The sequence below is a fragment of the Exophiala viscosa genome (genome assembly GCF_022695815.1).
Source record: "Exophiala viscosa unplaced genomic scaffold EDD37scaffold_2, whole genome shotgun sequence".
Classification (NCBI taxonomy): Eukaryota; Fungi; Ascomycota; class Eurotiomycetes; order Chaetothyriales; family Herpotrichiellaceae; genus Exophiala; species Exophiala viscosa.
In genome coordinates this window covers 657,787-678,947 of record NW_026944354.1, presented here as the reverse complement: position 1 = coordinate 678,947, position 21,161 = coordinate 657,787, and the positions used below count along the sequence as shown (strand labels likewise).

The following is a 21,161-nucleotide window of genomic DNA, read 5'->3' as shown; positions in this document are numbered from 1 at the left end:
CGGCAACAACATATTTCGGCACTCTTTCCATGTATTGTCACGTTCAAAGAATGTTTTCAAATCTCATTATCGACCTCTGCCTCGAGAAACGTGCTCTCATGGTTGGATCTCCCTGTTGGACGATTCCCATGGTTCGCCTGACTTCGGCCCCAGGATCGTCCCTTCTGGTTCGTTACATGCCTAGCATCAAGGCTCCTGACATCGCGACCCCCATGCAACCCTCATGTTGCTCTGGCGCTGGACACCACAGCACTTTCGATAGGAAGATCACAGACTTAAGCTCCTCCCTCCCTCTTTGCGTACTCTTCCTCCATCTTCTCTTCGTACTGTGAATCGGCCTCTTTGTGAGACAGTTTTTTCTGCTGGCTCCGAGTGATACGTCCCTCTGACGGCTGTCCCGCTCCACTCTGAATCGTTTGTTGCTGAGAGTTCCCATCTGGCTTCTTCGTCTTGGTGGTCGTAGTCTTCTTCTTGGATGAGTTTGCACCAAGGCTTAAACCGCCCGACATAGATCCAGCGAAGCTTGCTCCGGCATTGGCAGCAGCCTCGGAGGTCTTTTTGATGATTCCTGAGTCGTCAGACATGTTGCCCCGTTCAAGTTTTGCGCCTGGGGATCTCGAGAGATGTCTTATGCGAGATGCGGGCAACGAACTAAGATGAGACCGGTTTTCTTTTGGCAATCTGGAGTGACCGTTGCGGTTGAGATGAGAGGATGCAGAATAGATCAAGGAGTGCTTGTGGAAGTAAAAGACAACTATATAAGCATACGTGAGACTTTCAAAACCTGTTTTAAGGCTCAGCCGGTACTTGCCTGGGTCGAGAGTTGTTCGAATCCTTTACCTTTGGAACCGAAGATTGATGACGTCGGCCTTTAAATGACCAGCGACAGGGCCGGGTATGCCAGATTACAGGTCATTACATACGCGACGTTAGAAATTCACACTGTTCGCGTATGTCGTTGTATTGATTCTGTACCGAATCTTGCCCTCTCTTTTCCTTTGTTTGTAAAGCTTCTTGACAACTTAAGTCACAATCGAGGAACGCGAATGAGATGCATCATGGAATATAAAGAGGATGCTGCCTGGAGTCGTTATCGCCAGATGAAAATTGCCAGCTCGTTGTCTCATATTGTGGCTGTTTGCAGGGTTGACCGTCCAAGGTTGGCAAAACCCCCTGCAGACTCAGCCTTGCCATTCTCATCTCGAGTACCTGGATACAATCAACACAATCAATGCAAACGCTCCATAGATGATTCAACTATCCCACATTCCGTTTTGCTACCTGGCTGTGATTCTGCGATCTGCTGAAGGCGTCTCGCACTGCCTGGTATTGTTGTGAGTATGGGTGAGGCAGTATTCCACCTCCGCGCAACTACTGCCTCACCATTGATGTATTCACTACTATTGTTTCCCAGCCAAGTGAACACTGCTATTCACTGCCTCTCTGTCCCAATGCCTCAATCTCTTGCCAGCCCTCTTTGTTGCTCCCTTCCTCCTTCTCATGCTCACCCTCGCATCCTTCAAAACACTCATCATCCACACCGTCCCAGCGAATCCACAAGAATCGAGGGATACTGGCGCTTGATTATCTGCGCATAGTTGAAGCCTCTTCATTTCTTGCAAGACGCCAGAGTCTGCAGAGCAAACAAATTCATCATTTCATTCTTGAACCGCAAACCTCAAATTCATCCGAGACTGAAACGGCAAACAGTCCAACACCGCAACAATGAACCTGTTCATACTCTTCCTCTTCCTCCTCCTCTCATCTTCCGGGATCCTGGCCGTTGACCCTCACGAGCCAAATGCCTTGCGAGTCTTCGCTGCAGGCGGCGGCATCTCCATGCTCACCGTCGTAGCCTTCCAGTTCCACAGATTGCGCAGACCAAAAAGATCAAGGGGCGACGAGCTATATGAAGATATAAACAAGCAGTTCGCATCTTCATACACTTCAACGGCAACCGTTTTTGAAACACCCACTGCAGTTACGACTGTGTACTCTCGTCCGGCCACAAATGGTGCAGCAATCACCGCAAACGGGTGTACCACACCATTGACGACCTTTCTCCCAGTCACATTTGCGCTCAACGGTTCCATCATCAACGTCGAACGCATTGTCGGATATCGGCCTCTCCCTGACGACCTTGGAACGGTGAAGAACAGTTCTGTCAATTGCACGGTGTCATCAACCAACGCAACCTCTTCAACCGTAGTCAATGGAACAATCCCCAACTCGAATGTCATCAACAAAGCCATAATCATGGCCAACTTCGAGACTCCGAAGGGGTACATTCGCACTGGTGTCAGCATCGGATTCGAGTTCATGCGCCCTGGCCTTGTGTACATTCGTACTCTGATGCAGACCGTCTGCTTTGAAGTCTCCAAATTGTTCAAGAAGGTGCATAAAGGATTCCTCAAGAACATGTGGGAGTCTTTGATCAACCGCATCCCAACAACGCCGGCCCAGGCTATCAGCACCCTGCTGAACATGAGTTCAATCTTCCTCCTTGCGCTGACCGCCCGGAAAATGATCGAGGCCCTTTCCAAGGCCATCAAGCAAGGCACAGGTCTCAAACTCTGGTCATTCAGCGTCACCGTCTTCTGGATCACCACGAACTTCCTCAAGACTGCCATCCCTGCTGTCGGCAAAGGCCTGCTGCTCTCTCTGCGTCTTGCATGGATACTGGTCACCCTACCGAAAGCCGTCATACTTCAAGAAGCCCGGCGCAGAGAACTCGCCAGACAATCTCGCGGCACTCAGACCGAGGAGAACGCCCTACCGGTTGATAGACAATCAAGGTTTCCCACCTATACTGTCGCCGCGACTTCACCTGACCTTCCTGTCGTTGTTGCTCCCGAGCCCGCAGTTGAAGATGCCGTCGATGATGACGAAGCTCTTGTTGAACCTCCTCTCGATACAACAATTGAAGAACATACTCCCGAACCAATGGAGACCACAGGTCCACAACCACCTCCCGATTGGGACCGTCTTTTCCCGTGGAGTGTCTATCACCCACCTCAGTTCCAAAACTTCAGTTTCAATCGTCGGTCGCCTCCTGCAGCTCCCTTCTACCCGACCGCTGCCCGCTCTTCAACGCCATCAGGGCCTGATGATAGTCAACCAAATGCTGTTCCTACCTGTCCTGTCGCCTCCAATGCTCTTGAAACTGTGGCCGGTGAGAACCCACTTTCGCTGTTCGATGTGACATGTTGGTCCCAAGTGCTAACCACCTCTAATACAGATGAAAGTCCTCTCGATGTCATCGATGCCATTAACGCTCGCCTTGACCGTCTCCTCGAGGCGGCACCTCAACAAGAAACTCCCAAGGCTGTCAAGGGCGTTGAGATATCGTCTCTGTTCTCAAGTGGGCAGTGGGACAACGTGGTAGCTGCGGGCCAGAAGTCTTCCTCAGGACAATCAGGATTCAGACTCAGCCCAAAGCCCACGCCACAGTTCGATTTCCCCGAAACGCCCGTCAAGCCAAAGACATCGAGTCCTTTCGTTGAGAGCGACAGCGACAGCGACAGCGACAGCGACAATGCTAATGGCAACGAGGATATCAACCACGATGACAATGTTGCCGACGACGACGACACTATCAGTGACGGTTATAACTTTAGCCCTCCTCCTGACCTTGGTCCCGACGACAACGCCAGTAACAGCAACAGCGACTTCCTCAATGACGACGGTGACCACGACACGCCCCAACTGCCCAGCAGTCCTCTTGCCGAGTCCGTGATTGATACTCCTTGTCGTCAACATCGCCAGACCCGGTTCGCCATGACGGAGGATGGTAAGATCCTGGAAGAAACATTCCGGTTCAGTGCCAAACAACCTCCCGTCGCAAGGATCACGGACTGGGCTGATGCACCTGAGGATGTTGAGGAAGACAAGGAAAACGTGCCTGTACAGCAACAGGTGGTTGAAGAGCAGCATGAACCTGCCCAACCAGAGGTCCCAGATGTTGTTCAAGAGCAACAAGAACCTGTCTCCCGCCCATGGAACTTCCAGAAAGACGTTGTCTCGTTTGTCGAACAACAGCCTCAAGATTCCTGGGTCCCTGATATGGCTGAAGCGCAGCAAGAACCTGCCCAGCCAGAAATGTCCGATGTGGTCGAAGAGCAACAACGATCCATCTATAGTCGGCGTAGTTGGGGACCAGAACCGTCAAGCCGACGAAGCCGTGGCAGATCAGCTTCTCCAAGAGGCTGCAGGTATATTCATCAGGTGCAGGACGCGGTTGAAGCGCAGCACGAACCTGTCTCCCGCCCATGGAACTTTCAGCAAGACGTTGTCTCATTTGTCGAACAGCAGCCCGAAGAACCCTCCGTTCCTGATATGGTTGACGCGCAGCAAGAACCTGCCCAACCAGAAATGCAAGCTGTGGATGAAGAGCAACGGCAACCTGTTCCTCCTCTCTTTTACGTCCCACGTATTCCACTACAACCTGTCCCTTCTCAACCTGTCCCTTCGCAACCGGTCCCTTCACTTGCACAATTCCAACAGCAACCTGGCACTCTTCAATTTCAAGGGCAACGACAACTTCCTCCTTTCTCATCCCTAGGTCAACAACAACTTCCACCTTTCTCACCTCAAGGGCAACAACAACGCATCTCTTCTAATTTCGGGCAACAAGCACCAACCTCGTCTGTCTTTGGAGCGCAACAAGAACCCATCCAGTCTTGCGGTGATGACATGGTCCTTGACGAGGCTGAGGACTCCATGGTGGTTGATGATGCTGCCCCCGATGACCTCCCCGCCGACGACTCCGACATGCAAGTCGACTCAAACCAGCCGACACTCTGGGGCCACCCGACCTCTGAGCCCGCGTTGCAAGATCACATGCAACCTGCTCCAGCAAGCATCCCTGAAGGCGGATATATGGCAGCGGACGGCGTCATTGAGCTTCCGACGTACGCCGGGATTGAAGCACCGTTCCAACCACCACCGCGACCAAGCAATGCAAATGCGCCTGTGTCCTTCAACATGATTAATGGGTCTAGGCAGGTGCCAGATGCAGTCAACCCACCACCGCGGCCAAGCAATGCAAATGCGCCTGTATCCTTCACCATGATTAGTGGACCTAGGCAGGTACCAGATGCAATGGACCAAGGCCAGGAAGTCTTTACTGGCACAGCATTTCGACAGATGGTTCCCAATGAGAATACCACCATGGCTGACGCGAGTCAGAATAGCAGCGACGCTGGAATCAATTTTGGACGAACTGACCACAACACCAGTGTCAATCTTGGACAGACCGACAACACCAGTAGGGTCAACTTTGGGAACAACAGCCAACAGCACATCTCAGAACGCGACGACGAGATGGCCGAACTATCGCCAGATGCTCCTTCTGACCAAGTTCCGCGGGACCCTCCCCCGGTTGCCACGGTCGAAAAGATACTTGAGCTCGCTAATGATATGCCATGGCATATCTGGGCTGGTATGGACACCACTCAAGCCATGGAAACTACAGCGAACGGTCGGATTGTAGGAAACTGGCAGTGGATGGCAGACAATCCGGGATACTTCATGTTCGTGGATGGAAGGAATTATCTCGAAGGACCTTGGGGGGCGCAATTTCTCGAAGAGTACGGATCCATCGTCATGAAGAAGCTCCTTGAAATCAACGCCGGAACATAGGCAGGCCAATGTCCTAGACAAGAAGTCTCGCCTTATTTGATCAGCATATGGAAGAAGAGCCATGGGACCGTGGGAGGATAAAGAAAATGCATTGCAATGCACAGAGGCAAGGTGGGAGGATTGACGACGAAGCGGAACAAGTATATTGCTGGACGGGTAAAGCAGAGCCTCAGACAAGAAGCTCATCATGTTGGGCGTCGGCGCTTGGCAAACAGACCACAGGGCTCGTGGAGGAATATGAGGAAACAGAACAGAGCCTTGCATGGGGTCTGGAGAATCAGGACGAAGGCCTGAGTCGTGAGGGCATACAGGGTGCCGAGCAGACGAGGGAGCAGGCGGAGGATCTCAAGAGGATGTCCCAGCGGATATCGTGAGAAGATGATGTGGTGGAAAGAAGCTCGTATTGACCGAGCAGCGAAAGAACATGTTGGCCAAGGCCAGACACATTCGGCGAGAGATACCTCGACATGGCACGTTTGTGGAGGACTGGGACTCAGAGCAAGCATAACGAGATACAAGCCATAAGGCATTGACGTTAGTGTGAACAAATTCAAACCACATGAAGACATACCAAATGCCTCGTCTGTGAACCTCGGTGTCGGTCGATTACCATCAGGCCGATATTTCGTCCCCACGAGCAGAGCAAACGCGATATCGGGCGCGAAGTCACACGACTAGTCTGGCTGTCTGTTTCCTTGTGCCGGTTCAACCTGCAAGGTCCTTTTGTCTAGGTTTACCAGCCAGACCTTGATGGAGCATCGACCGTGACCTTGAATAGAAGTTGACCGAAGCTGTTAATTGATGGAAAATCACTCATCTGGACGTTGTCTAGAGCTTCATGACGAGCAACGTCTCCGCCGCATTCGGTCAGCAACCTGGGCGTTCTGGACCATGGCAGCAATGTCGCGATTGGTGAGAAAGTCGGACCCCTTCCACAGCCCGCATGGCCGGTCGCTTCGATAAGCAATTGTTCTCGAGGTGATCACGCTCATTCGGCCGACACGGCATGTCTCTACACCGTTCACTTGACGTCTGCCAGTTATTTTCAAAGCAAAGATTGCACATTCCGGACGAACGTGGGCCAAGACGGAGCCGCCCGTGGTGATTAACCCCGAGTCCGAATACGTGGAAGAAAAGTCTGAGCTCCGAACCTGTACGAAAAAGTGGCTCGGTCATTGGAGAAGCCCGTCAATGGAAGCGGAGGATGAGCGAGAAGGACGGCGAGTGCAGTGGGAAGAGCACAACGTGGTCTAAGTAAATTTGTATCGCTTGACTCGACAGTTGGAAACGGAGCAGGAACGTGCATGATCATTGAGTCCCAGTGTCCACCAAGGGGGGTATGGAGTAACCCAGAGATTTCTCTCGGACCCTCCACGGGTATTGATCTCTATCACAGGTGATGCCTTGCTCCCCCGTCTTCTTTAACGGCCTGATTACAACATGAAACATCTTCCAGAATCCAGACAGTGACAGGATTTGATCAGATGAGACGAGATGGAATTAAGCGAGGATGGTGGAAGACGCAGTTTGGCCTGGTGCAGGGGGGAGGAATGAGAGCCTGATACACTAGATTACTCGGGGAAGTAGATGCATTAACGCCGAATTGGGATGGGGATAGTACTATGGGATGGGATGGGATCAAGATCGTAAGAGTCAGAGTTTGAGAAAAGTAGGTTGCCACATCCGTGCATGGAGCTTGGTTGTTGTGTCACTTGTGTGTTGATTCGATTTGACATTGACTTTTTGATGGCTTGGTGAAAACGGAGATGGAGAGCCTGATTCTTCTTTTTCACAGTGATGCCTGAATGTACCGAATCGCGTGTTTTGTCAGTTGGGTTGCATACGTCTTCGCAAGTGGTGCCTTCTCTAGGTAGGTTGTTAAGCTTAGGCGCGAATTGACATTTATAATGGGGAGTGCCCGAATTGAATGGGGGTGGGTTTCAGGACTCAGGCTCCGACGAAAAGACGAAGCTAGGCGCTGTTCGTCTACCCATTCCCCTTCCAGTAAGAAGCTCGCCCTCGTAAAGCGTATCCCTGAGCGCCCATTGACGGCATCCACTAACCTTAGGACGTACCTAATAGTCCCGTTGATCCCTCATACCATCATGCTGCATGGGTGGCGACTAGTCCGACTCCGTACATTTGTGTTTTAATGATACACTCATCACCTCTCCGAGCCTTGATTTCTAAAACCCCAGACATTGTCCTTGTCCTTTACACTTCCGGGTGCCTGATCTCGTCTCACTTTACTTTCCACTCTTGCCATCTTATTCTCACGGCTCGTGTGTCCCGGTGGCAATGAACAGATCGTGACAGGACCACCTTGTACTTCCTCTCCGCATCCACCGTCATCAGTCGTTAGCCAACGATATGCGCCTATTGGCTTACCAACATTGAGATCTCCCCAGATTCGCCAACTGGCCACCGGCCTTAACATACGTCGCACCGCGAAGACGTTGCCAGATTTGCCACGATCGTAGACCCGATCAAACTTCCCCTCCGCAGTGTCCTTGACGCCGAAATGGATCACCGCTCCAGCATTGACGGTCTGGGCTACGACATATCGCAGTTTATGCCCCAGCAACCTCCTCAAATCTTTGGCGGCTACAATCCAGACGGCACTCCTGCTCCTGCGTCGCTCCCACCCGGTGCATATTTCGGTGACCTAAACGATGGCTCGATCGACGAAAATGATCCCAAGCGCCGACGCATCGCAAGAGTTCGTCCTTCCATACCCTCATGAGTAAAAGTATGCCTTCTGACATATTCGGCAGGCTTGCGACATGTGCAGGAAAAAGAAAATCAAGTGTGATGGAAAGATGCCTAAGTGCGGCCATTGTATAAACTATAAAACAGAATGTATATTCACACAGGTCGAGAAGAAACGCAATCCTCCAAAGGGGTGAGTTGGACGTACTTCCAGTAATGGATATTGGGTACTGACAAGTGAATTAGCGCGAAATACATCGAAGGTCTCGAAAACCGTCTGGGGCGCATGGAATCCCTCTTGCGCATGTCTGGCCTCTTGACTGAAGAAGATGCCGGCAAGACAGACCTGGGTGCCCTGGAGAAGCGCCTCGCCGAGAAGACATCTTCGAAAGAACACCCAGCTAAAAGGACGGAATCACCAGCTCCTCTGAGAAGTGGTGCTGGTTCTTCAATGCACGAAAGCTCACCTAGAGCCAGCTCGATTCGCGACTCACATGACACCCCTCGCGAATCCGTTACCTCACCAAGCACAGAAAACGGTGAGAAATCACGGGAAGAGGTAGAAAATCTTTCAGAAGCCATGTGTTCTCTTGTGACCAACAATGTTGGTGAAACCAGATATATTGGTACGCAGGAGCATCTGTCCACCTTCATGTCCTACGCTAACAGTGCCAGGATCATCCTCCGCCTTCTCCATATTTTCGAGTAAAGGCATTGAATGGGTCAATGAGAAGACAGGAGACACATCTTTCCAGGAAACAATACAGAACGCCGTCAACGAGGATGACAACAAATGGCAATATTGGAAGCCGGAAATCTTTGGCGACATCTTTGTTCGCCGTGTCTTCAAGCCGCTACCACCGAAAGAGGAAGCGCTCTCACTGTTCAAGGACTTTTTCGAGAACTTCAATTGCATGTTTCCGCTGTTCCACGAGCCAACATTCATGCATCTGGTGGACAAGCAATATTCCAAAGATCCATATGAAGGCAGTGGCTGGTGGGCCAGCATCAACGTGGCCTTGGCGATCGCATACCGAATCAGAGTCATGAGTAATGTCGTGCCACAAGAGGATGACAACAAGGCCTGGTTGTACCTCAAGAACGCTATGGGTGTCATTACCGAATTGACCATGCGAAATACTGACCTTCTCAGTGTCCAAGCTCTTTTGGGTATGGCACTGTTCCTGCAAGGTACACCTAACCCACAGCCGTCCTTCTTCCTCATATCCGCAGCGATTCGATGTTCTCATACCATCGGCCTGCACAAGCGTGGGTCGGCATTCAACCTCAACCCCATTGAAGTCGAGCAGCGAAAACGAGTGTTTTGGATCGCATATTTGCTCGACAAAGATTCTTGTCTGCGGGCTGGACGACCACCCGCACAGGATGACGATGACATGAACGTCGAGCTACCATCGGAGGATCCTCCCGACAACATCGGAAATGTCCCTTTGGCCGACGGCAAGAGCAAAATCAATCTTTTCCGCTTGATGTGCGAGTTCGCCATCATTTCGAGCAAAGTATATCGACAACTATACTCTGTCAACGCATCGAAACAAAGTGATGGCGAATTGCTGAACACCATTGGTGAGCTGGACAAAGAACTCGAAGCTTGGAAAGACAGCATTCCTATCGATTTCAGGCCAGAACACGAAATCAAAACTACTCATACACCTCTTATCCTACACATTGTTGTCCTGCACTTCTCCTATTACAATTGCCTCACAACGATACATCGGATGTCGGTTCACCACGGCTACTGGACCAGTCGTCTCTCGGAGTACGCAATCCAAGGTCTCAATGCTAGACCTCTCAATCCCAGGGTGTTCTCCTCCGCTGCTCTCTGCGTCTCAGCAGCCCGCGCGTCTATTCACCTCATCAAGTACATTCCGCAAGGAGATTTTGCCTGTGTATGGCTGATTCTCTACTTCCCGGTCTCCTCACTCGTAACCTTGTTCGCCAATATCTTGCAAAATCCGCAAGATACTCGAGCACGAGCCGACATCAAATTGATGGATCTTGTCGTCAACTTTCTGTCCAATGTTTCTCACGACGAGGGCACAGGTTCTCTCAACCGCATGCTCACCGTATGCACGGAGTTTGCTCGCATTGCTAGACTGGTCATCGACAAGGCCGAGAAGGAGGGCTCCAAGCGAAAGCGAAGGCTGGTGCCTGAGGAAGTCCTCCGCGTCAATCAGTCGGCTATGGCGCAAGCGCAAGCAGAAATCAGACAACGTGCCTCTGGCTCTCGAAGATCCAGCGGCGCAGGAGGTTCTCCGCGAGCATCTCCAAAGATGCCGTCGACAAAAACAGTTCCTCTTACTTCAGCAAACTTTCAACCTCAAACGAATGGTGCAAATACCAATGCCACATTTTTCAATATGCCTAACCTCGACAACGAGTATGTCGACATGTTTAACCAACCAGGTTACAGTCCTGATATGGGCAGTCAACACATGCCAAGTTCGAACATGTCGCCCCTGAATGCTGCCTCTTTCCAGCAGCCTTTTGTTCCACAAGATCTTTGGCAAATGCCAATGACTTTTGAGTGGGACTGGGCCGACTTCGGACAATCAGGATATAACGATTTTGTATTTCACGAAGGTATGAACGATGGGACGATGCCACAGCAATGATATCGTGTATCGGGAGTTGAACTGCACATTCATGTTCGCGGAGACTGCTAGGAGCTCTTGATGGCGTTCTGGTCCAGTGACAGCGATTCTTTCAGCCAGGAATGATGCAGTAGCAGTCACGATATTGTACAATATGATACCCCTTTCCCATTTCAGCTCCGAACTTTTCCCGCGACCTCGTCTTCTGGTGATGAGGCCTTGCACTTCAGTAACGGTGACCTGGAGACCTTGAGGTGAGTCCTGCGCTCTTTTACACCTGCTGCCGCTTGGCGAAGCTGGTCTTTCACCGCCTACTTTTACTGATCGCGCGATGTCTGCGCAGCAGCTTGGCATGAGGTGAGGCAGTATACACTGCCTGCGAAACCTTCTGCGGTCATCTTCACTATTCCCTTGCTCTGAGAATGTTTTGAATATTTCAATCCTGCTCAAACCAACAACATCTCTCCTCGCTACCTCTTATTTCATTCTACAATCAAAACTTCCGTCTCGTCAACTGCTCCATTGCATAAATACTGGTTTTTGCTTCCCTGGCACGCTGTTGACTCTACAGGAGCAGCGAGAAATCAAAGTCTCATCTAACTCAATCCTCATCCTACCTCAACATCCAAACCTCAACCTCAGCTACAGTCCTTCGTTTCCGAGACAAAGACGTCTTGCCGAGACCTCATTGTCATACCCTCAAGCCTTTGTGCTCATTAGCGCAGTCCATTGAACAAATACCACTGCCTTGTTATCGCCAAAAAGAGTGGCAGACAACAAAGAAATCGCACTTCACCAGACTGCCTGCACCGCGGTCACATTTCACCTGCCTACGATCCGCCTTCTTCATATACCAATTTGGCCATCTCTTCCTGCGGAAGAGTACAAAAATAAACATCAAATCATATTCCCACCTCATTGCACAACACCATCGAAATGGCTGGAGATAACATCTTCTGGTCAAACTTCTTCCGCAAACTTCGAGAGTGGTGGTATGCTGGGCAACAAGCACCACGAACCATCAGTTTTCCCCTTGACGCAAGCTACGGTATCTCCAAACCTCTTATCTTCGAGTCACCATCATGGACGGAAGAGTTCCTTGCCTATCTGACCACTCCACGGGTTGGCATTATCTCTGCAAGTTCCCAGAATGATGGCATTGCGCTCAATATTCACGTCGCCTTGTCGACAAGCTTAAAACGCTCTGTCATCACGGACAACGACTCATCTCCGCTTCTACAGTTTGGGAAAGTGGCCGCGCCTCTTGTCAACGCTTCGAAAACCATTCCTGTCCAATTCGATGAACAGCCCAAAAACACAGCTGCATCAACCACTGACCTTGCCATCTACACCAGTCTCCCTGTTACTGATGCTGAGCCTGATTACTCATGCAATTGGCACTCCCAGGTCACTGGTACTTGGCAGGACCACCTAACGTACTACGTCCAATCTGGCCGCATTCCTGTGGCAGGATGTACATATCGCGATGGCTCTTACGGTTACCACTTTGACTCGTCCATGGCGCAAACCTGGGCCCTCACTTTGGTTATGCTCTTTGTCTTTCTCTTTCTCGGTTTCTCCTGTTGCACGGGTTCAAATGCTAGACGCCCACGTCAACACCATGCTGCTCCACCGGCCAATGACTCGCCAGAAGTCAATCTTATCATCAATGGACTCGTTGAGGACCTCATGACTGGACGACTGGGAGAGCAGATGGTGGAGCTTGGGTTGATTGAACAGTCAAATGGCGACTCTACCAGGAATACCGCATCCGATGCTGCTGGATTCACCACGTTCAACAAGGTTCTCCGCAAGCTGATGGCCTTTGTCAGTTTGTTGCGCATCCGTCTCGCTCTGCGTACTGATGAGGTCAAGGAACTCAAAAAGGTCAATAACGACCAGAGAACTGCGCATACTCAGGAAATCCAACAGAAGGACAATGACATCGCTGCCAAAGAAAAGACAATACAAGCCAAGGACAACAAGATCTTGGAAAAGGAAAACGAAAAGGCTTTTCAGGAGCAGATGGTCCGTTCCAAGACTAGCAGAGTTCTCACACTTGAACAGGAAATCTTTGAGAAGGACAATGCGATCGCACCCAAGGACACGGAACTTCAGCAGAAAAATGGAGACATCGCTGCGAAACAGGACTTGATCACAACCAAGGACAAGGAACTTCAGCAGAAAGATGAAGACATCGCTGCGAAACAGGATTCAATTACGTCCAAGGACTCCACCATCTCTGAAATGGAAAAGTCTCTGAAAGTCATCGAAGAGAAGGCATCTACTCTAGAGAATCAGAATGAACAACTCCGTCAGCGCCTGAAACAACATGAAGGAACTCCTGCCTTGAGAGAAAGACATGAGGAGCTGCAGAAGTCTCACAAAGAACTGCAAGCTAAAGAGCAGTCATTGCGAACACAACTCGAAAATCAGCCCGATCCTGATGAACAGTTGAAGACAGACAATGAGAAGCTGGTCAAGGAAAAGGAGAAACTTCAGGAACGAATGAAGGTCAAAGCTGAGGCCCTGCAAAAGGCGCAGGCTGAACTGGAAAAGAAGGAAACTCCGAAACAGCAGAAGTCCATTGAGACCCAGACAGAGATCGACACAGCCCACGACGAGAAAGTCGAACAACTCAAGTCAGAGATCTCTCAGACGCTTTCTACTCTGAACCAGATGAGGACTGAGAACTCAGAACTCCAGTCGACCATCAGCAACCTGCGTACTCAGACTACTGAACTCAGTCAAGTCAACTCAATGAACGCAGAGTTGCAGTCAACCGTCGACAGTCTCCGTGCCCAGCTGGCTGCTGCTGCTCAGACTGCTCAGACAACTCAACCCGCTGCGCGAGTTACTCCTTCGACGCCTTCATTTTCCATTTTTGCCCCGGGTGCTCAATCTCACTTCCCTATTCGACCGCCGTTTACCTACCCGGCCTCTGGGGCACCCACCTCCCCTGCGCCTGCTCAGCCTGTCACTCCACAAGCTCGTCCAGCTGCATCGTCACCATTCAAGAACAGCCTATCAACCTCCGAGCCAGAGCAGAACTTTACTCAAACTCGCACTCCGGTGGAGGCGGTGGCGCCTGTTGCAGCGGCGCCAGCACAATCCTCTCAAGCGGTCTTCCCTGAGGAACAGGCTCCCGAATTCACCCAGACAATTGGTGAATTGCCTACAGGGCGATCCACGGGCCCAATAGTACGCATGTCCCCGGCACTAGACTCTTCCAGAGGACGTACGCCAGCCGAGTCAAGCTTGATGCGGTCACGAAACAGCATTCGGTACAGCTCGCCCCCAAGAAATGCCTCTGGCATCCCCACGCGTCCGCTTACACAGCGAGAGCGTGAGGCAAAGAAGCAACGCGATGCCGAGAGAGCTGCTGCCACGGCGGCGTCATCTCTATCTCGTGGTAGCACGGTTTCCTCGAATGAGGTACAACAAGGTCAACAGCAACAGGCACCAGTTGCAGAAACGGCCGTCAACGAACCAGTCGCTCCCGTTGCTCCAAGTGCTAGCAATGTCGTCGTCGCTCTCCCCCCTGTCACTGCTCCTGAAGTCAGTACTACCGTCAACGAAGACGTGACTGTCAACAAGGAATCTGAGCTTGCTGCATCGTCAGGCATTGAGGATGACCTGGAGTTCGCCCCTGGTGGGTTCGGAGAGGAGGACGATGGAGGCATTGCGGGCATGACCCGCCAGGAACCAATTGAGGTTGAGAGCGATGATCTGTACGGCGCACCAGAAACAACCAGTGGCAGCAGCGTGGGTCAGTCGGCCAACGAGACGCAGACGACCACCCCTGTCGAACAACCGGTCGACAACGATGCTGAGCAGGCGGCCAGGAAGGCCAAAGCAGCTGAAAAGGGCGAAAAGGGCTTGCAGGCAGTCAAGGCAAGCAAGTGGGCTGCGGTGGAGGAGACGCCTGCTCAGACAACCCCTCAGCAACAGCGTGTGGACAGTGCTGCTATCAAGGCGGACCAAAAGGGCAACACAGCCAAAGACAGCAGTGAGGCTGTGAAGGCGATAGAGGGCAAACCGGCTCTGGTGGAGGATAAGACGAAGGCCGTCAATGAGAGCAAGCCGCCCGTCAAGGAAGAGGCCAAGCCGACCACCACCCAACAACGACCTCCCGACAGCGGGGCTCACAAAGCCGCTAAGGAAACCAAGGCTAAGGCTGGTGAGATAGGCACGAAGGCCGCCAATGAGAGCAAGCCACCCGTCAGGGAGGAGTCGACGCCGACTACCCGTCAAGAACAACAACCTGTCGACAACAGTGCAGCGAGAGCCACTCAGCAAGCCAAGAAAGCTGAAGCGGGTAAGAAAGCTGTCCAGTCAAGCAAATGGGCAGTCAATCCGACGCCTGCTCCCAAGCCTACAACAAAACAAATTGAAGAGGGCAAATGGGATCTGGTGGAGGATGAAAAGAAGGCCGATGAGATGGGAAAAGCGGCTGTGCAGGCTAGCAGATGGGCTGTTCCGGCAAATACGCCTGTCACTCGAGTCAGAGCCGCTCGACACACACCTCAAACTCCAACTCCAAGAGCTCTGGATCATGGTCTTCCACGATTGAACGCAACGCAAGATCAGCCTGGCACCGAGTGGACACCTGTTGGTGGTAAGAAGCCGCTACACAAGTCGAACCAGAAGGGTGGAAAATGATAGTGACCATTCTGATGATGCATGACAAGAGAACGCGTGGGAAAAACGACCACGAGTGACGAAATGGTGACGATGGAGGATTGAAAACTGGGAAATGAAACAGATCGACTTGAATACATATGACTGGGACAAAATGATCATACTGGCATCAGGGCCAAGGTGGAGGAATCATGGAAACACCTCGTCGAAGTCAAGTAGGAGTGATCACAACTCAATGTCGTGTCCGGACATGGTGGAGGAGAAGTCAGCATATGAGAAGACTACAAAAAAGGTGCATTGAGAAGTGTATGATTAGAATGCAAGAGCGACTGGGTATTTCTCGAGTCAGCTTGATGTTTACAAGTACATACACAAAAGTTGTTGTCAAATTGGAAAAGCATGAAGTACAATCACACTGACCAGTCTTGTCAGGTACCAGGTGACCTAGATTGCATTTTGACCATCCCGAATAGCCTTACATTGCATGCACTCTTTCCAAAAACTCGTAGATAGAGATGGCCTGATGTTGTTTACAAACCCACACCTTCCGCGAATTTCGAGCAGCTCGTACAGAACCCAAACGTCTTTGCAGCGTTGAATTCATAGCTTTGCTGGCTGCTGTCCGGCGACGTCGTCGCGGCACCATCGCTCAAGAGAATGCAGTCGTAACCCTTCGAGAATGCCTGCAAAAATTGTCAGAAATGTGCCCCAATGCAGGAAAGGGAAGTATAAGGCGACTTACATCCTGCAAACTCCCTCCCACACATTGATCTGTGTTTACACCCGCGAAAAGCAGCGTTGTGATGCCTTTTTTGTCAAGAAACTCAGTGCAATCGGTACTCTCACCCCAAAGACCAGACATCCGGTTCTTATGGATCCACACATCAGGCGGGTTCGCTTTCAAGCCTTCTTCATAAGCTGCTCGCAATTCCGGCGTGACATCGGCGTTCCAACTGTCGCGCATGAGAAGACGTCCTCCTTGGACTTGCGTGTCGTCGTCGAGAGTCACAGGACCGATTTCGATGCCTAGACCCTTATAAATCCTGGGATTCTTGCCCGAGGTCTCGATCTTCGGGTCAATCTTGTCGGCACCCTCATTGACGCCGTGCGAGTCGATGGCCGCTTGTTTCTGCTCGATTTTGCTGTACGATTCGAACTCTGGAGCGAGAACAGTTTCGAAGCCAAATGCCCGCAGAGTCGAGGGCGGCATGGCTTTGACCTCGGCGTCGGTGAGACCCCAGTTTAGCCAGATTACGCGGATTCCTGCTTTGCGGGCGGCAGGGATGGCGTGGTCGAGGAGTGCTTTCTGGGCAGCGAGGCCCTTTGAATCCTTTGGACGGCCGAGGTTTGGCGACAGGAAGAAGTTTTGCATGTCGATTATGACGAGGGCGGATTTGGTTGAGGCGATGGTTATGGGTAACGTCGTGGTTTTAACGGTGTAATTTGGCGTTGTCGATGGTGAGGTTGGTGTTTCTGGGTGAGTGAGGTCGAAGCCCTTTGTTGAGTCGTAGAGCCAGAATGAGCCTTTGGGGTCGCCGATGATGGCTTTGCGGTGGTCTGGGTCGGTGTTGTCCATCATGGGAGGACGGGACGAGGCTGAGATGATAAGGGGGTTTTGGGGGCCGTAAAGATGGGGCAGCACGAGAACTGGCAAAGCGAGGGAGGTACTGTACGTCCGTACTTGAATTATGGCCGATCAAAGCTTGTATATTCTCAAGAGGACCTCATATGAGTAGAGATGAGATTCTAGATATAGTGTATATATTTTGTCCTCGAGGGAGCTGTTGATATCGGTCGAACCCCGCAATCAGATAAGCTCCTAAACGGGAAGGAGACGACGAGGTACATAGCATTGCTCCCGGACAGCCTTGTGTGTCACGCTTTTCTCCGTCAGGACTTCAATGTCAGGATAGTACTTCATCAAAGATTTTGTCATCGAGACCATTGAAAAGATGACCTGTGCTTTTACTGACACCTTGTGTGAACCGTAAGCAGACTTCTGGCCAGGGAAGAACAGTGGTCGGCTTGGTATCACGTTGCACTATGCTGACATCTCATCCGTCGTGGAGATAACCCCTGTAAATTCCCTGAAGCTCGATGGCATAGCGATCAAATGCAGTGATATAGTATCAGTTCGACGCCCGAGCAAATGCTGATACTGTATCCGTGCAACGCCAAAGGATGAGTTAGCCGCATCCCCCCCCCTTACCGGGCCGCCTAAGTTAAGCTTAGGCCACGGCTAAATTACCCCACAAATCGAATCGAACCGTGTCACCTTTGGAATTGTTTTTGGTTCTCCAGAAATGTGGTCTCGAGACCAGAACATCCCACCATTTGGTTGCCACTTGTCCTGAAAAGCTATTCCTCTTTGACCTGCATAGCGTGCTCAATTTCTTGACGTTTGAACTTGTATATACTCTCCTCTACTTCCATCACATCTTCAGCCACTACAATATGGCTGTCCTTCAAGCTCGAGTCAAAAGTGTGCTGTCAGGCGACACCTTGATCATCACCAACCAGAAAGGTGCTGAACGGAGTCTGTCCTTGGCTTACATTTCAGCTCCTCGTCTGAAGAGAGAAGGTGACGAGGTAACACAGTCCTTGGCTCGTTTGCGTTCTTATTCTAATTACATGCTAGCCCTTCGCATTTCAATCTCGCGAGTTCATTCGAGAACAAGTCCTCGGAAAGGTGGTTCAATTCGAGGTCCTATATGCCATTCCCACCACGAAACGAGAATATGGCCGAGTCAAGCTCGCCACAGGCGTCGAACTACCAGATCTGATCGTGCAGGAGGGGTGGGCCAAAGTGCGGGAAGATGCAGGTAAAAAGGAGGATGACGAAAATGCTCTCGCATACCTCGACAAACTCCGATCCTTGGAGAGCGAGGCAAAGGCCAGCAACAAAGGAGTTTGGGGAAAGGGCGGTCAGATCGAGAACTCGTCTGAAGTCCCGGATCCAAATGCCTTGGTGGAACAATACAAGGGCAAGAAGGTGGATGCAATCATCGAGCGTGTCCTCACTGGTGACCGCCTCATTGCCCGAGTTCTGCTTACACCGACCAAGCATGTCCAGACCATGCTAGTCCTGGCTGGTGTACGAGCTCCTGCAACAAAGCGGACGTCGCCAGAAGGAAAGGAGATTCCTGCGGAGCCCTACGGCACCGAAGCTCATGCCTTTGTTGAAGAGAGGTTACACCAGCGGAAATGTGCAGTCGAGCTATTGGGTGTTACTCCACAAGGTCAACTCATTGCACATGTGTTACATCCTCGAGGAAACATCGCAAAATTCTTACTTGAGGCCGGCCTAGCCAGATCGAACGACCAACATGTCACTCTTCTCGGAAACGAAATGGCACAGTTCAGAAATACGGAGAATGCAGCGAAGCATGCTCGTAAGGGAGTGTTTACCGGTGTATCGGCCGCCAAATCTTCTGGTGTCCAAGAGGCGGAATTTACTGTCTCCCGAGTACTAAACGCAGAGACAGTCTTCCTTCGACCACGGTCTGGTGAGGAGAGAAAAGTCACTCTCTCAAGCGTTCGTCAACCCAAGCCTTCAGATCCGAAACAGGCTCCTTTTGGTGCCGATGCAAAGGAGTTCTTGAGAAAGCGACTGATCGGCAAGCACGTCAAAGTCACTATTGATGGCAAGCGGCCTGCTTCCGAAGGCTTCGAGGAGCGAGAAGTGGCCACAGTGAACGCAAACGGGAAGAACATTGCCCTGGCGTTGGTGGAAGCTGGCTATGCCTCAGTAGTCAGACATCGACGTGACGATGATGACCGTTCGCCTGATTACGACGCCCTCCTCCTTGCTGAAGAGACTGCACAAAAGGAAGAAAAAGGCATGTGGTCACCAAAGCCGCCTGCTGTCAAGCAATACCAGGACTACTCCGAGAGTCTGCAGAAAGCCAAAATGGAAGCATCTGTCCTGCAAAGACAGAAAAAAGTCCCAGCTGTGGTTGATTTTGTGCGTTCTGGATCACGATTTGTGGTACTTGTCCCTCGCGAGAACGCCAAACTTACCTTTATTCTCTCCGGTATTCGTACACCAAAGCCGGCCAGACAACAAGGAGATACCGCCGAACCGTTCGGACAAGAAGCACATGATTTCGCCGTTCGGAGATGCATGCAACGAGATGTCGAGATCGACGTTGAGAACACGGACAAAGTCGGTGGGTTCATTGGTTCCATGTACGTCGGACGGGAGAACTTCGCGAAAGCTTTGGTAGAAGAAGGTCTTGCAGAAGTGCATGCTTATTCTGCCGAGCAAAGTGGACATGCAAATGAGCTGTTTGCTGCCGAAGCCAAGGCGAAAGAGGCTCGAAAAGGCATGTGGCATGACTGGGACCCCAGCAAAGAGGTAGAGGAAGACGTACCTGCAGCTCCGACGAACGGCACGAATGGTACCAATGGTGATTCGGTGGAGAGAAGAAAAGACTATCGCGACATGGTGGTAACGTTTGTGGATGAAGCCGGCAAGCTGAAGGTCCAACAAGTTGGAGCTGGAACGACACAGTTGACGGACTTGATGAGAGCTTTCGCGTCATTTCACTTGAACAAAGCCAATGATCAACCACTTCCTGGACCTCCCAAGGTCGGCGACGTTGTTGCGGCCAAATTTACCGCGGACGATGAATGGTACCGTGCCAGAGTCCGCCGGGTTGACCGTGAGAACAAAAAGGTCGATCTGACTTATCTTGATTACGGCAACAACGAGACGCTGCCATGGTCGCGTTTACGACCCCTGAGTCAACCACAATTCTCGACTCAAAAACTGAAGCCACAGGCTACGGACGCTGTATTGTCATTCTGCCAGCTGCCTACCACCGAACAATACCTCCGTGATACGGTGGGCTTTATAATGGAACAGACCGAAGGCCGGGAATTGGTGGCCAACGTTGACTATGTCTCTCCGGAAGGAACATTGCACATCACATTACTCGATCCGAAAGTGTCCTCCAAGATTGACGAAAGCATCAATGCCGAGGTGGTGAGGGAGGGATTGGCAATGGTCCCGACGAAGCTGAAGCCGTGGGAGCGACAGGCAGCAGACACTCTGACGAAGCTTAGAGAGCTCCAGGATGAGGCTAAGAAGGAGCGCCGAGGTATGTGGGAATACGGAGACTTGACGGAAGATTAGAAAATCAATCGTGGTATATATCACAGGATCTGATGACTGGACTCGGCCGACAGGGAGATCTGAATGAGAATGCAAAAGTTCCGAGCATTTTTTACGCGGCAGAGCCTTACCTATCGTATACCCAATAAAGAAATCAAAGGCTGCTTACTCGATCCCGTGCGGCACATTACCTCAGCTGACGAGGATGTCGACCATCTGCCAGTAAAATAGGCGCATGTTAATATTTGGCGAATCGGTAAGCCGTGCCGGTAAGGGTCATGTCTCCAAAGTATATCTCGAGTCATTTGGTGTTGGAGTAAAAGGTCTTCCAGCACGGCCAACACAGTATGCCTTCGATGAGTAAGATAACAACAAGAATTCCGTCGGCATATTCAGGCGTACTAAGAGCATTACTAGTACTAGTAGTTACTTCATGACGA

General features: G+C 51.3%; 6 protein-coding genes across 6 annotated transcripts; 3 read left to right on the top strand and 3 right to left on the bottom strand.

Moving 5' to 3' along the window:
- On the bottom strand, nt 1–834 carry EDD37DRAFT_229054 (uncharacterized protein). The gene has a single exon (XM_062810507.1). The coding sequence runs from the start codon at nt 582–584 to the stop codon at nt 276–278; it is 309 nt and encodes a 102-aa protein (XP_062672665.1). The 5' UTR covers nt 585–834; the 3' UTR covers nt 1–275.
- A 538-nt stretch (nt 835–1,372) lies between these two features.
- On the bottom strand, nt 1,373–2,408 carry EDD37DRAFT_620588 (uncharacterized protein). Its single transcript, XM_062815931.1, has one exon. The coding sequence runs from the start codon at nt 2,340–2,342 to the stop codon at nt 1,791–1,793; it is 552 nt and encodes a 183-aa protein (XP_062672664.1). The 5' UTR covers nt 2,343–2,408; the 3' UTR covers nt 1,373–1,790.
- A 5,753-nt stretch (nt 2,409–8,161) lies between these two features.
- On the top strand, nt 8,162–10,985 carry EDD37DRAFT_561079 (transcriptional regulatory protein GAL4; the record flags this gene model as incomplete). The annotated part of the gene is made up of 4 exons (XM_062813868.1): nt 8,162–8,359; nt 8,415–8,542; nt 8,596–8,975; nt 9,025–10,985. 4 exons carry the CDS (start codon nt 8,162–8,164, stop codon nt 10,983–10,985), a joined length of 2,667 nt encoding a protein of 888 aa, XP_062672663.1.
- Nucleotides 10,986–11,900: 915 nt separating this feature from the next.
- EDD37DRAFT_646474 (uncharacterized protein) lies at nt 11,901–15,626 on the top strand (the record flags this gene model as incomplete). The annotated part of the gene is made up of 1 exon (XM_062817738.1): nt 11,901–15,626. The coding sequence occupies one exon, from the start codon at nt 11,901–11,903 to the stop codon at nt 15,624–15,626; it is 3,726 nt and encodes a 1,241-aa protein (XP_062672662.1).
- A 453-nt stretch (nt 15,627–16,079) lies between these two features.
- EDD37DRAFT_228991 (Isochorismatase-like protein) lies at nt 16,080–17,574 on the bottom strand. The gene is made up of 2 exons (XM_062810506.1): nt 16,348–17,574; nt 16,080–16,288 (listed from the first exon to the last, which is right to left on the bottom strand). The coding sequence occupies exons 1-2, from the start codon at nt 17,182–17,184 to the stop codon at nt 16,136–16,138; spliced, it is 990 nt and encodes a 329-aa protein (XP_062672661.1). The 5' UTR covers nt 17,185–17,574; the 3' UTR covers nt 16,080–16,135.
- Nucleotides 17,575–17,808: 234 nt separating this feature from the next.
- EDD37DRAFT_228858 (uncharacterized protein) lies at nt 17,809–20,965 on the top strand. The gene is made up of 2 exons (XM_062810505.1): nt 17,809–18,194; nt 18,244–20,965. The coding sequence occupies exons 1-2, from the start codon at nt 18,060–18,062 to the stop codon at nt 20,740–20,742; spliced, it is 2,634 nt and encodes an 877-aa protein (XP_062672660.1). The 5' UTR covers nt 17,809–18,059; the 3' UTR covers nt 20,743–20,965.
- Nucleotides 20,966–21,161: the final 196 nt, after the last annotated feature.

Bases quoted from the DNA above. Each gene is read 5' to 3' on its own strand.
- EDD37DRAFT_228991 (XM_062810506.1), bottom strand. From the start codon at position 17,184: ATGATGGACAACACCGACCCAGACCACCGCAAAGCCATCATCGGCGAC. The intron at 16,289-16,347 runs GTAAGTCGCCTT...CAATTTTTGCAG, and splicing joins TGGGAGGGAGTTTGCAGGAT to GCATTCTCGAAGGGTTACGA.
- EDD37DRAFT_229054 (XM_062810507.1), bottom strand. From the start codon at position 584: ATGTCTGACGACTCAGGAATCATCAAAAAGACCTCCGAGGCTGCTGCC.
- EDD37DRAFT_620588 (XM_062815931.1), bottom strand. From the start codon at position 2,342: ATGTACACAAGGCCAGGGCGCATGAACTCGAATCCGATGCTGACACCA.
- EDD37DRAFT_228858 (XM_062810505.1), top strand. From the start codon at position 18,060: ATGGCTGTCCTTCAAGCTCGAGTCAAAAGTGTGCTGTCAGGCGACACC. The intron at 18,195-18,243 runs GTAACACAGTCC...ATTACATGCTAG, and splicing joins TGAAGAGAGAAGGTGACGAG to CCCTTCGCATTTCAATCTCG.